This window comes from Pelodiscus sinensis, chromosome 1, assembly GCF_049634645.1.
Source record: "Pelodiscus sinensis isolate JC-2024 chromosome 1, ASM4963464v1, whole genome shotgun sequence".
NCBI classification, from domain to species: Eukaryota; Metazoa; Chordata; order Testudines; family Trionychidae; genus Pelodiscus; species Pelodiscus sinensis.
In genome coordinates, this window is record NC_134711.1 from 330,201,552 (window position 1) to 330,217,334 (window position 15,783).

At 53.9% G+C, this 15,783-nt stretch overlaps 2 protein-coding genes across 2 annotated transcripts; both read left to right on the top strand.

The window, feature by feature from the left end:
• The first annotated feature begins 1,657 nt into the window (after positions 1-1,657).
• Positions 1,658-2,608, top strand: LOC102445908 (olfactory receptor 52B2-like). The gene has a single exon (XM_075933095.1). The coding sequence runs from the start codon at positions 1,658-1,660 to the stop codon at positions 2,606-2,608; it is 951 nt and encodes a 316-aa protein (XP_075789210.1).
• An 8,963-nt stretch (positions 2,609-11,571) lies between these two features.
• LOC102461999 (olfactory receptor 52B2-like) lies at positions 11,572-12,516 on the top strand. Its single transcript, XM_006116466.2, has one exon. It carries the CDS (start codon positions 11,572-11,574, stop codon positions 12,514-12,516), a length of 945 nt encoding a protein of 314 aa, XP_006116528.2.
• Positions 12,517-15,783: the final 3,267 nt, after the last annotated feature.

Here is a 15,783-nt window from a genome sequence, read left to right on the forward strand (position 1 = left end):
TGCGGCTCCCACCAAGGGACCTTTCCAGCCTGGGCCGGAGCAGGGTCCGGTTTGACCAGCCTGCCCCCCGCCCTCAGGAGCAGGGAAGGGCAGGAAACTCCATTAGGGGCAGATGTGGGGAATGTGACACTTCCCCAGGATCACCCGGAGCCGCCGTCGTCAGCCTCCAGTTGCAGTGGGAGCGGGAGGTTTCATCTCCTCAGGGGCCTCCCCCTGGCGCTGGGAGGGGACCCGGCTTTGCTCGGGCTGCAGCTCTGCAGTGTGTGAATTTGGAAATACCATGGACATGCCCAGGCTTCCCTGGAGCCTTGGCCCTGGCTGGGCTGGGGAGAAGGGGTTCTGCCCCGGGACAGAGGGTTACCCCGGTTTTCAATCCCTGCAGCAGCTTGGGGAGATAAGAAGCGCCCCTCCAAGGCTGCCTCAATTGAGCAGGCACCACGGGGAGGAATTCATGTGACCTGGCTGGGGCTTGTCCCATCCATCCCCCTCTGCCGCAGTGAGTGATGCAGCCAACGGCACATCCACCTCCTCTGCCACTTTCCCCTCCCTCCCTGTAAGGGGGAACAGCCAGCAGGGGGAAGGTAGCTTCACCCCCCCACACACCATCCATGATGAGTGCCTGTGGGGAGGGGACTCTGGGCAGTCCCAGACAGAGGGGAGAGGGGACGGGTGTGTCTCTTTCCTGGGCCGTGTGCTGAGACCCAGCCCCACTCCAGGCACAGCCCACGTTCTTGGAACAGCCACGCCCGGAACTTGCTTTGAAGTGAGGATAAGATGCAGCTGCCTGGCACACTGGGTACTCCTAGCTCTACCACTTCAGAGGAGTGCTCGCACGGACAGACAGATGGACAGAAACAGACAGACAGGCCGACTCTTTCTAATATAGAGTGGAATCGTTTACTAATAGCGATAGTTTCCAAATCAAAGCCGATGGTTAGAACTTGCCTACAGGCTTGTCTGACCGGTGATGCCCAGTTTCCTCCAGGAAGAGGCTGAATGTCATTTGCCTCATGTCTCATGCGCTGGAGAGTAGGGTTAGCAGAATGGAGCCAAATGCGCTCGGGTGGCTCTATGGCCGGGGACTGTCTGTGGGTGCAGGGAGATTCTATCCCCGCCGTGTCTGGGGCCGGTCCAGGCACCACTGGGATCCTGGGCCCAGTCCTGTGTCCCCAGGCTCTGAATTCATTAGTGCCCCTTTCTGCACTGAGACACGTCTGACTGTCCGCTGTGTTCATGGGGTCGGCAGCTCCTGGGGGGTTCAGCGTCTCTCAGTGGCAAAGCAGGGAGCAGGGCCAGAGCTGGGGCAATAAATCCTGACAGACCTCGAGTAGCTGAACAGTCCAATATTGATTCCGGGTGTGTCTCAGAGCTGAGGGAGGCCGGCTACACGGGCTGGGCTCTCTGAGACTCGCCGCCCGACCCTGCCTGCTCTGTGGCTCGTTTGTAGAGTGTTCACCTCTGAGCTCCGAGTTCCTGACAGGTCCGGCTCTGGCTCCAGCTCTGCCCTGCCCAGCTTTGAGTGCAGCTCTCATACACTGGGGCGCAGTGTGTGAGCGGGAAATGAGAAGTGAGTGTGAGGCAGCGGGAGCCCAGCAGGCACTGACCTTGTCTCTGCTTCCAGCCAGGTCCAGCACCCAAGCGGAGCCCTCAGCGCCCCATGGCCACGCCCAACAGCACAACGTTCAGTCACCTCAGCTTCGTCCTGGTCGGCATCCCGGGCTTGGAGCCCTGGCACCCCTGGATCTCCATCCCCTTCACGCTGATGTACACGGCGGCTGTTCTGGGGAACTCTGGTCTCCTCCTGCTCATCGCCACCCAGCGCAGGCTGCACGAGCCTATGTTCATTTTCTTCTCCATGTTGGCAATGTCTGACTTACTGTTATCCACCACCACAGTGCCTAACACGCTGGCCATCTTCTGGTTTGGACCCAAGGACATTTCCTTCAATGCCTGCCTTACCCAGGTGTTCTTTTTGTACTTTGGGGTTACCGTCGAGTCGGCCGTCCTGCTGGCCATGGGGTTCGATCGGTACGTCGCCGTCTGCGACCCGCTGAGGTACACGATTATCCTCACCAACGAGAAGATCAGGAAAATAGCCACGGCCGTGGTCCTAAGAACTTTTTGTGTAATTGTCCCTGTTGTTTTTCTTCTCAAACGGCTGCCCTTCTGTGCAAGCAATGTCATCCCCCACTCCTACTGTGATCACATCGGGGTGGCCAGGCTGGCCTGTGCGGACATATCCATAGATATCTTGTATGGCTTAGCAGTGCCACTTACAACCATTATACTAGATGTTGTCCTTATCGCTGTGTCTTATGTGCTGATCCTTAGGGCTGTGTTCAAACTGCCCACCAAAGACGCCCGGCACAAATCTCTCGGCACCTGTGGCTCCCACGTCTGTATCATCCTCGTATTTTATGTCTCAGTCTTTTTCACCGTCTTAACCCATCGCTTTGGCTACAATATCCCTAAACACGTTCACATCCTGCTGGCCAATCTCTACGTGCTCATCCCCTCTGTGCTAAACCCCATTGTGTATGGGATGAAAACCAAGCAGCTGCGGGAACAAATGGTCTGTGTGTTGTCTCGGAAGGCAAGATGGTGCTGAGGCAGAGCAATGAGACTTACTAGCAGGGTTCTTCCTCACCACAAGGTGAGGGCCTCCCGGCACCGAAGCATGGACATTAACACTTTAATTAACTCTTTCCCTGTAGCAAAACAGACATTTTCCTCACTGGGGGTGTTTTTTTCAATATCTCGGCTGAGGTCTGTGACATCCCTCCCTCTCCCTCATGCTGTATGTAATGGATGTATGGATCTGAAAATACATAAGTCAAAAGTGCTTTCAGCAAATTATTTTGTCTAACCCATTGATCCTCACGTCACCGTGGGTCCTCTAACTTCATGGACGGGGCGATTAGAGTCATAGGGAGGCACTGGCATCCATTGAGCACGAGTGACGCGGTTTCTTCCCCTCCCTATCTCTGGCTATGTGGCTGAATGCCGAACAGTACTACTGGGGTGTGTAAGGGTGAAAGAAGGGGCCTGGGTAGTTGTGAGCATGATAAGGGGACACGGCCCCAGCAGATGCTGCTTCTATTCATTGACGTAGCCTTTCAATGTATGGCGAGGGCTTTAGCAGTTCTACCTCCCTCACCCCCTTATCCACTGTACAGTCAGGGTGTGCCTAGACTACAGAGTTTTTTCGGGAACAGTGGACTTTTTTGAAAAAACCTTTCCCTGCATCTAGACTGCCACTGTGTTCTTTTGAAAGGATATTGAAAGAACGTGGCATTTTTTTCAACAATAGAAAACCTCCTTTTCTAAGGAATATCGTCTTTTTTCAAAAGTGCTATGTAATGCAAGCTGTGTTTTTTCAAAAGAGAGCATCCAGACTGCTTGGGTGCTCTCTTTATAAAAAGCAGTTCACTTTTTCAAAAGTACTGGTAGTGGTCTAGACGCTCTTTTTCCAAGAGGCTTTTCAAACCAAAGACCAGGTTAGGGACTATTTATTAAAGCTAAACGTACATAAATCCATGATTCTGGACTTAATGCATCTGGGGGTACTGAGGGAATTGGCAAATGTCTCTGAGGAAACTTTGGCCATTATCTTTGAAAAGTCGTGGAGATCGGGGCAGATCCCGGATGACTGGAAAAAGGCAAATGTAGTGTCCATCTTTAAAAAGGGGAAGAAGGACGATCCAGGGAACTATAGGTCGGTCAGTCTTACCTCAGTCCCTGGAAAAATGATGGAAGGGATCCTTAAGGAATCCATTTTGAAACACTTACAAGAGGGGAAAGAACGTAAGAACATAAGAACGGCCGTACTGGGTCAGACCAAAGGTCCATCTAGCCCAGTAGCCTGTCTCCCGACAGTGGCCAACACCAGGTGCCCCAGAGAGGGTGGACTGAAGAGAATGATCAAGTGATTTGTCTCCTGCCATTCCTCTCCAGCCTCAGACAGACAGAGGCCAGGGACACCATTTCTATCCCCTAGCTAATAGCCTTTTATGGACCTGACCTCCATGAAATTATCTAGCTTCTCTTTAAACTCTGTTAGGGTATGTCTACACTACAGCGCTAATTCGAACTAACTTAGTTCGAATTAGTTAATTCGAACTAAGCTAATTCGAACTAACGGATACAGACTAAAAAACTAGTTCGAATTAGCGTTTTGCTAATTCGAACAAGCATGTCCACATTTAGTAGACCATGAACAGGGCTTAAGGATGGCCGGAAGCAGTGCCGGCAGGGCATCAGAGGAGGACTTAGAGCGTGGAGATGCTGTAACAGGCTACCCGAGGGCTGTGCTTAAAGGGTCCCGACCCCTACCCTGGACAAACAGTTCTCAGGGGTGCCCCGCTTGCAAAGCAGCCCTGGCTTGGATTGCCCGGAGTACCCACACTGGGCACATCACACAACTAGGCCATCAGCCCGGCTGCACTTGCCGCAGGCTGCCATCTGGGGAGAGGGGGCAATCGGGGGGCTGCAGGAGAGCTTCCACCCCCAGAAGCCCACAGAGCCAGCCCAGTCCTCCCCATCGGGAGCTCGTGCCCCATTCCTCCCTCACCTCCTTCAACTTACCCTTCCCTAGCCCCTCTTCTTGATGTACAAAATAAAGATAACGTGTCTTCCAAAATGGAATCTGTCTTTATTGAACAAAACTGGGGGAGACTGGGAAAAGGAGGTGGGAGAGGGGAAAAGAGAGGCTAGGAGAGGGGAGGGCAACTAAAATGATCAGGGTTTGGGAACAGGTCCCATATGAAGAGAAGCTAAAGAGACTGGGACTTTTCAGCTTAGAAAAGAGGAGATGGAGGGGGGACAGGATAGAGGTCTCTAAAAGCAGGAGTGGGGTGGAGAGGGTGCATACAGAAAAGTTCTTCATTTGTTCCCATAAAGAAGAACTAGAGGACACCAAAGGAAAGGAATTTGTAGCAGGTTTCAAACTAGTAACAGAAAGTTCTTCTTCACAAAGTTGTTCTTCCAGCTGCAGGCGGGTAGCAGACTTCAAATTAGTAACAGAAAGTTGTTCTTCACAAAGCAAAGAGTCAACCTGTGGAACTCCTTGCTGCAGGAGGCTGTGAAGGCTAGAACCAGAACAGGGTTTAAAGGGAAGTGAGATCAAGTCATGGAGGTTGGGTCCATGGAGTGGTATTAGCCAGGGGGTAGGAGTGGTGTCCCTGCCCAAGGTTTGTGGAAGGCTGGAGAGGGATGGCACGAGACAAATGGCTTGGTCACTGTCTTCGGTCCATCCCCTCCAGGGTCCCTAGGGTTGGCCGCTGTCAGCAGACAGGCTACTGGGCTAGATGGACCTTTGGTCTGACCAGGACGGCCATTGTAAGCTCAGCGCTCAGGGTCGGGGGTCTCAGTGGACCCCCTTGATTCTCTTGCACACCTGCTCCTGGGTGGCCAGGCTGGCAGCTCTCCTGCTCTAGCCGGCCACTTTCCTGCACCTAGTGTGGTCCCGGGCAAGCTCCGGGAGCCGCCAGCCTGGTCCCGGGAAGAGGGGGAGGGCTGGGGGGGCATCGGATGGGTGGCTCGATTCGTGCCAGTTGCAGGGTCTGCCGGCTGGGTGCTGGCAGGCTTGGCACCTGGCATGGGCACCGTAGCCAGCCCGTGCCCCTTTAAGGGGGCCGGGGCCGGGAGGGGGGCAGACAACTTTCCCTGGTGCTGGACAGAGTGGCCACCAGGGAAACCTGGGGAGGGCTAGCCTCCCACTAGTTCGAATTAAGGGTCTACACAGCCCTTAATTCGAACTAGTAAATTCGAACTAGGCTTAATCCTCGTGGAATGAGGATTACCTAGTTCGAACTAAGTGCTCCATTAGTTCGAATTAAATTCGAACTAACGGAGCGCTAGTGTAGCGCCTATGAAAGTTAGTTCGAACTAACGGACATTAGTTCGAACTAACTTTGTAGTGTAGACATACCCTTATAGTCCTAGCCTTCACAGCCACCTCTGGCAAGGAGTTCCACGGGTTGACTACATGCTGTGTGAAGAAGAAATTTCTTTTATTAGTTTGAAGTCTGCTATCCATTCATGTCATTTGGTGTCCTCTAGTTCTTCTATTTTGGTAACTAATAAATAACTTTTCTTTATCCGCCCTCTCCACACCACTCATGTCTTTATAAGGTTGAAAAAGCTACCAGAGGAGAAGCTGTTCTGGATTTGGTTTTAACAAATAGGGAGGAACTAGTTGAGAACTTGAAAGTGGAAGACAGTATAGGGGACAGTGATCACGAAATAATAGAGTTCATGATCTTAAGGAAAGGTAGAAGGGAGACCAGCACAACTGAGGTAATGGATTTCAAGAAGACAGATTTTGATAAGCTCAGAGAACTTGTAGGTAAGGTCCCATGGGAAGCAAGACTGAAGGGAAAAACAACTGAGGAGAGTTGGAAGTATTTCAAAGGGACGTTGTTAAGGGCCCAAAAGCAAACAATTCCGCTGTGTAGGAAAGACAGAAAATATGGCAAAAGACCAGCTTGGCTTAACAAGGAGATCTTGCATGATATCAAAATAAAAAAGGAGTCATATAAAAAATGGAAACTAGGACAAATAACAAAGGATGAATATTGGCAAGCAACACGGGAATGCAGGGGCAAGATTAGAAAGGCAAAGGCACAAAATGAGATCAAACTAGCTACAGGCATAAAGAGAAACAAGAAGACCTTTTATAAATACATTAAAAGCAAGAGGAAGACCAAGGACAGGGTAGGCCCACTGCTTAGTGAGGAGGGAGAAGCAGTAACAGGAAACTTGGAAATGGCAGAGATGCTCAATGACTTCTTTGTTTCGGTCTTCACCGAGAAGTCTGGAGGTGTGCCTAACGTAGTGAATACAAGCAGAGAGAGGGTAAGTTTAGAAGATAGGATACACAAAGAACAAGTTAAAAATCACTTAGGAAAGTTAGATGTCAGCAAGTCACCAGGTCCTGATGAAATGCATCCCAGGATACTCAAGGAGCTGATAGAGGAGGTATCTGAGCCTTTAGCTATGATCTTTGAAAAATCATGGCAGACAGGGGGGATTCCAGAAGACTGGAAAAGGGCAAATATTGTACCCATCTATAAAAAGGGGAAAAAGAACAACCCAGGAAACTACAGACCGGTCAGTTTAACGTCTGTCCCAGGGAAGATAATGGAGCAGGTAATTAAGGAAATCATAAGCAAACACTTGGAAGGTAATAAAGTGATAGGGAATAGCCAGCATGGGTTTGTGAAGAACAAGTCATGCCAAACTAATCTGATAGCTTTCTTTCATAGGATAACGAGCCTGGTGGATAAGGGAGAAGCGGTGGATGTCATATACCTAGACTTTAGTAAGGCATTTGATACGGTCTCGCATGATATTCTTATTGATAAACTAGGCAAATATAACTTAGATAGGGCCACGATAAGGTGGGTGCATAATTGGCTGGATAACCGTAGTCAGAGAGTTGTTGTTAACGGTTCTAAATCCTCCTGGAAATCCTCCCTCTTATTCGTATCTTGCCAGTATTTATTTTCCCAGTCTGTGGAACTCTGGTTCCAAAATTCACTGCTTCAAGACGCAGTCATTAATGGAGACTTTCACTGCTCTCTGTTTTGTATCTTGGTATTAAAATACTCCATAAGTTGTCAGGGTTCCAGCAAGTCTCCGTGGTACCTGTTAGAGAAGCAAACTCAGGCCCCTTTGATTCAGCTGCGTCACTGCTGGTGCTGGACGGGGAATTTCCAGCGGTGTTTCCGTTCCTCGCCTCCAGGAACATCACTGATGTAAACACACAAATCCCCGGATCCCAGCCTGCCCCTCCCTGCGGCTGAGCTGGAAACTGCTCTGTGCCCAGGGCTCCCTGCTGGCTCCGACCCCACTGGGACTCCCAGACAGGCTGGATAAATGTCCCTGCCTCCGAGCCCCGGCCAGTGCGGATCCTGCCCCTGCAGCTCCCCACCTGGATCCCAGGCAGAGACTCCTCATCCCCGGCTGGGGCAGGAGCCCGGTGAGTGTTGGGGGGGGCCTGCACATCTGCCCCCCTGCTGAGAAAGGTGCCCTCGTGTGTCATCAGTGGGACCTGAGTTTGCCAAGGACCAAGTCTAGGGGAACCCCCCACGGCCCCTGGTGTCTCTGGGAGCGGGGGCAGGTCGGGGGGAGCAGGATGGCGCCCGCAGGGGAAGGAAAGGCAGGGAACGCACAGAGCGGGCTGCCAGGGGCACAAGCATTGGTTTTCCTGTCCAAGAGCAAAGAACAGCCCGGGCAGAGGCACCAGCATTTCCTACCCTGAGCCCCCAGTGACTCCGCTATGAAATGCGAATGAACGTCCAGGACACAGACACGGGGGCAGGGCTGGAGGTGGCAGAGAGGGCGGGTGCATGGACAGACGGGCAGGGGCAGACGGACGCTCTGTAGTTACTCTGTGCTGGGAGGGAAGGTGCAATTCTCATGGAGCAGACGACGTCTCCGCTCCCAAACCCTGCGTCAGGTCTGCCGGGGGGTGGGCCGGCCTTGGGGGGCTGGGGAAAGGCTGCCCAGGGACACACAGTGGGGCTGTCTTGGTGCCGTGTCCCACTTACCGAGGAGCACACGCTGGCCCCAGACAGTCTCCAAGCTTGGCAGCCGCAGCTCCGGCATTTCCCTCCCTGAGCCACGGCAGCTGGTGAGCCCCAGAGAGCAAAGGGCAGAGACCCACCCATGGCCCCTGCCTGGCTCCGCTACCTTTCTGTGCTGGGCAGGTTCCGTCCTTGGGAAATCGGGTCACTGTGGCACCTAGGCCCATTCCGGCAGGGCCCAGTGCCATGAAGCAGTGAGAAGGGCTGGGGTGAGCGGCAGGGCATCTGCAGCCAGGAGAAAGGCCCCAGGGTCACAGCATCCAGGCACCCAGGCGAAGTTTGCAATGGAACGTCCCTGCCTGGGGCACTCGGCCATTTCCAGACCCGGCGGACATTCGAATGCCCAGAGGAGCCCATGGGGGGGGGGGGGGGGGGAGGGTCATTCATGCCAGAGGCTCCTGCTCAACTATTATCCTGGAAATTCTCCTGGGTGTCTCCGAGCTGGGCCTGCCTGAGCCCGATTGTGCCCTCACTGACCAGCTGCTGGCCTGGGGCAGCGAGTTAAAAACAGCAAAGAGCAACATGCGGCTCCCACCAAGGGGCCTTTCCAGCCTGGGCCGGAGCAGGGTCCGGTTTGACCAGCCTGTCCCCCCCCCCCCCCCCCCCCCGCTCCAGGGCTGCAGGGAAGGGCAGGAAACTCGAGCAGAGGCAGTTGTGGCGCAATGTGACACTTCTCCAGGATTGCCTGGAGCTGCAGTCCTCAGCCACCAGTTCAGAGGAGAGCGGGAGGTTCCATCTCTCCTCAGGGGCTCCCCCTGGCGCTGGGAGGGGACCCGGCCTTACTCAGGCTGCAACTCTGCAGTGTGTGAATTTTGGAAATCCCATGGACATGCCCAGGCTTCACTGGAGCTTTGGCCCTGGGCTGGGCTGGGCTGGGGAGAAGGGGTTCTGGTTCCAAGCTGCCCCGGGAGAGAGGGTTACCCTGGTTTTCTTTACCCTGGTTTTCTCTCCCTGCAGCAGCTTGGGGCTGATAAGAATTGCCCCTCCATGGCTGCCCCAACCCAGTGGGCACTGCCGGGAGGGATTTATGTGCCCCAGCCAGGGCTTGTCCCATCCATCCCCCTCTGCTCTCCCCAGCTGCAGTGAGTGATGCAGCCAACGGCACATCCACCGCCTCTGCCACTTTTCCCTCGCTCCCTGCAAGGGGGAAAAGCCAGCAGAGAGAGGGGAGCTTCATCCCTCCCCCCAACATCCGTAATGAGTGTCTGGGAGGAGGGGACTTTGGGCAGTCCTAGACAGAGGGGAGAGGGGACGGGGGGTGTCTCTTTACTGTGCGGTGTGCTCAGACCCAGCCCCATTCCAGGCACAGCCCATGTTCATGGCACAGCCAAGCCTGGAACTTGCTTTGAAGTGAGGATAAGATGCAGTTGCCTGGCACACTGGGTGCTCCTAGCTCCTACCGCTTCAGAGGAGTACTCAAATGGACAGACAGATGGACGGAAACAGACACACAAGCAGGCTCTTTCAATTGTGACAGACCAGGCAGAGCTGAGGGCATCAGCTCAGGGCGAGTTCATAGAATCATAGAATCATAGAATAATAGGACTGGAAGGGACCTCGAGAGGTCATCGAGTCCAGCCCCCCGCCCTCAAGGCAGGATCAAGCTCCGTCTACACCATCCCTGACAGATGTCTATCTAACCTGTTCTTACAGGTTAGATTGAGTTGCTCAATCTCGGGGCTCCCCCAGACTGGAGACCTTCCTAAACAGGCCACTAACCAGTCCCACAGAGTGCTTCAGCCGCCTGCTTGGCCAGCCAGAAGCCTCACGAGCAAAACCCCTCCGACACCCCAGCAATATCCGTGCCCCTAACAGCCTTGGGCCTAGCACACAGGTGAGGGGTTTTAGAACCCAATCTCACTTTCCCCAACTGGGTTCTGTCTGGTCCCAAGAAACCAGCCACAGATCCCAAGTCAATATACACTCTGGATCTTACCCACAAGATCACACTGAGCCAATCCTTCAGCATCTAAACGCTAAAGGTTTCTTACTGCAAGAAAGAAAAGCACGAGAGTAAGGTTGTTAAAGTATCATACGTTACATGCATCAAATCTCCCCGTTCTCGATGCAGGCTCACAGCAGAGATGTAAAAACTGCTGGCTTAAAAATCCTTGGTGCACATCCTATGTCAGGATGGGTCCACAGTTCTTTCTGGCTCCTTGATCCCTGCAGTGCTGCATCTGGGGTGAAGAGCTGAGCTGAGCATAAAATGGAGGATGCCACATGGCTCCTGTATACCTCCTTCCTGGTCTCCTCTTGGCTGCAGCAGGTCAACTTGCCCGCAGGCTCCTCTACCCGGAGATGCCCAGTTCCCACTGGGGAGAGGCTGACTGTCATTTGCCTTGCTGGCCCATTGGCTGGGCAGTAGGGTTAGCAGAATGGAGTCAAACACGCTCAGATGGCTCTATGGACGGGGACTCTCCGTAGGCGCAGGGAGATTCTATCCCCGCCGTGTCTGGGGCCGGTCCAGCCGCAGCTGGGATACTGGGCCCAGTCCTGTGTCCCCAGGCTCCGAATCCATTAGTGCCCCTTTCTGCACTGAGGCACCTCTTAGTGGTCACTGTGTTCGTAGGATTGGCAGCTCCCCGGGGGGTTCAGTGTCTCTCAGTGGCAAAGCAGGGAGCAGGGCCAGAGCCGGGGCAAATCCTCACGGAGCTCAAGAAGCTGAACGGTCCCTTGTTGTTTCCAGGTGTGTCCAGTGCTGAGGGATGCCGGGTTCACAGCCTGGGTTCTCTGAGACTCTTCGCCTGGCCCTGCCTGCTCTAGGCTTGGTTTGTCGAGTGGTCACCTCTGAGCTCCTGACAGGTCCTTGTCACCGGCTCCAGCTCTGCCCTGCGCAGCTCTGAGTGCAGCTCTCACACCAAAGTTGCAGGGCGAGAGTAGGAAGTGAGAAGTGAGTGTGAGGGGGTAGGAGCCCAGCAGGCACTGACCTTGTCTCTGCTTCCAGCCGGGCCCGGCACCCAAGCAGAGCCCTCAGCGCCCCATGGCCACACCCAACAGCACAACGTTCAGTCACCTCACCTTCATCCTGGTTGGCATCCCGGGTCTGGAGGCTTGGCACCCCTGGATCTCCATCCCCTTCGCGCTGATGTACACGGCGGCTGTTCTGGGGAACTGTGGTCTCCTCCTGCTCATCGCCACCCAGCGCAGGCTGCACGAGCCCATGTTCATTTTCCTCTCCATGCTGGCGGTGGCCGACTTACTGTTATCCACCTGCACCGTGCCCAACACGCTGGCCATCTTCTGGTTTGGACCCAAGGACATTTCCTTCAATTCCTGCCTCACCCAGATGTTCTTTTTGCACTTTGGGATTACCGTAGATTCGGCCGTCCTGCTGGCCATGGGGTTCGATCGGTACGTCGCCGTCTGCGACCCCCTGAGGTACACGACTGTCCTCACCAATGCGAACATCGGTAAAATAGCCACAGTCGTTGTCTTCAGAACCTTTTGTGTAATCGTCCCTGCTGTTTTTCTTCTCAAACGGCTGCCCTTCTGTGCAAGCAACATCATCCCGCATTCCTACTGTGACCACATCGGGGTGGCTAGGCTGGCCTGTGCGGATATATCCATAGATATCTGGTATGGTTTGGCAGTGTCTATTACAACCACTATACTAGATTTTTTGCTTATCTCTGTGTCTTATGTGCTGATCCTCTGGGCTGTCTTCAAGTTGCCCACGAAAGACGCCCGGTGCAAAACTCTCAGCACCTGCGGCTCCCACATCTGTATCATCCTCTTATTTTACGTCCCAGCCTTTTTCAATTTCCTAACCAACCGCTTTGGCCACAATATCCCTAAACACATTCACAAGCTGCTGGCCAATCTCTACGTGCTCGTACCCTCTGTGCTAAATCCCGTTGTTTATGGGATGAAAACCAAGCAGCTGCGGGAACAAATGGTCTGTGTGTTGTCTCGGAAGGGGAGATAGTGCTGAGACAGAGCAATGAGACTTGCTAGCAGGGTTCTTCTTCATGGCAAGGTGAAGGCCTCCCAAAACTGAACCATGGACATTAACATTTCAATTCCCTGTAGCAAAACAGACATTTTCCTCACTGGGGATGTTTCTTTGCATGTCTAGGGTGAGGTCTGTGACACGCACCTTGCATGCTTTATGAAATGGACATATGGACATGAATATACCTAATTCTAAAGTGCTTTAATCAAATTATTTCATGTAACTCAGCAATCCTCACTTCACGATCCGCTGGGTCTCTTTCTCTTATATTGACGTGTGTATCATTAGTGTGTGTAAAATTAAACCTATGGAGAAGGGAATACGTTGTAGGTTTCAAATGTGTGAATTAGAGAAATGGAGGATGTTACCCATAGCTGTTAAACAATCTCTTTTAACCTTAAGGCTAAGCAGGGGTTGGTCGGGAGGGGCCTCAATACTTTATCAAAAAGGATAGGAAAGCAGAGGCCTGGGTCTTTTGGCTGGGCTGCACGTGAAGGAAAGAAGCCAAAGACCCCAGCTGGGGAGACAGCCTTGGTTTGGTGGGGCAGCTGGAGAAGAGGCCAGGAAGGCGGTATAAAGAGGCCATGTGGTCGATGCCATGTTGTTCTCAGCTCAGCACTTCATCCCAGAGGCAGCACTGCAGGGATTGAAGAGCCCGGAAGACCTTTGGACCCATCCTGATCCTAGGATGTGCAATAAGAACTTTTAAACCAGCAGCTGCAACATCTCTGCTAAAGCCTGCATCGAGAACTGGGAGATTCGGTGCATGTAACATACTGTACTTTAATAACCTTACTCTCATGCTTTTCTTTCTTGTGTTAATAAACCTTTAGTTGTTAGACGCTAAAGGATTGGCCCAGCGTGATTTGTGGGTAAGATCCAGAGGGTAAATTGACCAGAGATCTGTGGCTGGTTTCTTGGAACCGGACAGAACTTGTTCGGGGTAGGTGGGATTGGGTGCTAGGACTCCCCACCTGTGTATGAGGGTTGGGGCCATCTGGATATTGCTGGGGTGTCGGAGGGGTTTTGCTCGTGAGGCTTCAGGCAGGTTGCTGAAGCGCTCTGTGGGACTGGTTTGTGGCCTGTGTGGAGAGGTCACCAGTCTGGGGGCTGTAAGGAGCCCCGGATATGAGCAATTCACCCTGAGCGGACACCCTCAGCTGTGCCCAGACATGGCCCGGTCCGTCACAGGCACGCTGGCATCTGAGCGCTGCTGTCACTCCTCCACGACCCCCAGGAAGGCCAGGGGGAGAGGCAGGGGGCTGACCTGAACCAGATGGTGCAAGGCAGCCTCCACCCATTGCTGGCAGACTTGCAGCAGCAAGTCCAAAAACTGGAGCAGCATGCCCAGAGCGAGCTCAGGCTGCATGGTGCCAACTGTGGTGGCAGTCCCAATGGGAAGCACCGACACAGGCAGATGGAGAGAAAAACGCTTTGCTGTCCCTCTGCGAAGTAGGCAAGCAAGCAGAAAAGCTGAGAACTGGCTGTTCGGGGGGGGTCCCATTAAGCATGAGCCTCAGATAGCCTCAGACAGCAGCCACACAAGGCAACTACTGACCTGATGCCCTGCCGGAACCGGTTTCAGCTGCCCTTACATGTGACCCAGCATCCAATCAGTGTGGACGCGCTAGTTCGAATGAGCAAAATGCTCATTCGAATTAGTGCTGTAATGTAGACATACCCTTAGGGACTCAAGGACAAGGGAATTGATATGGGTATTTACAGACTAACTAAGATAAAATGGTTTAACCTGAGTAAATTCCTGGCTCCCTCGCATCCCAGGCAGGTGGGATCAGAGATGGAAGGAGTAGCAGCTGCCCAGAGTGGGGGGAGCTTGTTTGTATCCAGCTTCTCCGGCTCATCCAGCACGAGACTCCATCTGGACTCCAATTTTTTAATCATTTATTTCCCATTTGGATGCTGGTGCTGGTGGCAGTGGCCACGGGGCTCCATTACGGGTGATTGCCAGCACAGTCTAGTGTCCTTACGCGATGGATGCTGGACTCACACAGGCCTCCTGCCTCACTGCACTGCATCCCAGCCCAGGGCCTGGACAACGGCCGAGTGACCTGCCCCTGGGTCAGTGGGGATATGTCCACAACACACAGACCTTGTGGGGCACAGAGAACCCCCCAGCCCAGTGCTCCGGCCGCTCACATGGGATCCAGGGTCAAACCCCTGCTCCAAATCGTGCAGAGCTCACCCTGACCAGCAGGTCTCCCACCTCCTGTGAACTCCCCTGCTGCCTAACTCAGGCCTGGGAGCTCTCGCTGACCCGCCGCACCACCCTGAAGTATCTGCCCGGCCCATGTACCGTGGGAACCAACATGTCCCAGGGGGAAGGTTTGGGTTTGGCCCCCTGCCTGCTCCCCCCAAAAAACCTGCCAGCGAGAGTCTCTGACTGCAGGAGGGACTAAGGGTGGGAGGAGAAGGGGAACCCTAGGACCTGATGAGTTTGTGTGTGGTGGTGGTGGGGTGATAGATAGACCAGCCCTGTGGGAAGGTGTGGTAGGGACACCAGCAGCATGAGGGTGGGGGACGGGGTTGGAACCAAGACCAACTCGTTGGAGTTTGGGGGTGTAACGGATACCAGTGCTGTGGGGGTGTTAGAAAGACCAGCAGTGGGGGGGGGGGGGGCATTTGCTGCTGATTGGCACACACACGCATCCATCACAGCAGTTGTGCGGGGAGGAGCGGCTGGACAGGCTGTTGCCCGGCGGGGGAGCAGACCCGGCTCATTGAGTTGCTTGGCTGATTTTTTCTGGGAAGCCAGGACCAGTCTGGGGAGGGGAGAGAAACACTGGTGGGGGAGGAGGCAGCGTCAGCCCCACCCCTCACTCGTGGCACAGAGCCCTGCCGGCAGTGACCGATCGAACCCCTCCCCCAATGCTGACACTGGGACAACCCCAGGGAAGGGCAGCCTGAGGGAAATTCAGGAAGCACAGTGTGGCAGGGAAGGGGAGGGGACGGTATTTTCTTCTGGGCCCAGATTGCCTGGGCCTCCTCTCAGGTGCCCTCCCTCTGCCTCTCTGGTTCCTCTCCTCCCCTCCTCCATTCCGATCTCAATGGAAAACTCATCAGTTTTACCAATGAGGCAGAAACTTTCCATCCCAAGGGACTTTACTTTAGACTGAACAAAACACACGTGGGACATAGGAGCAACCACACAGGGTCAGACCAAAGGAGAACTTAGCCCAGTGTCCGGCCTTCTCTTGGGGGCCAGTGCCTCATGGTGCAGAG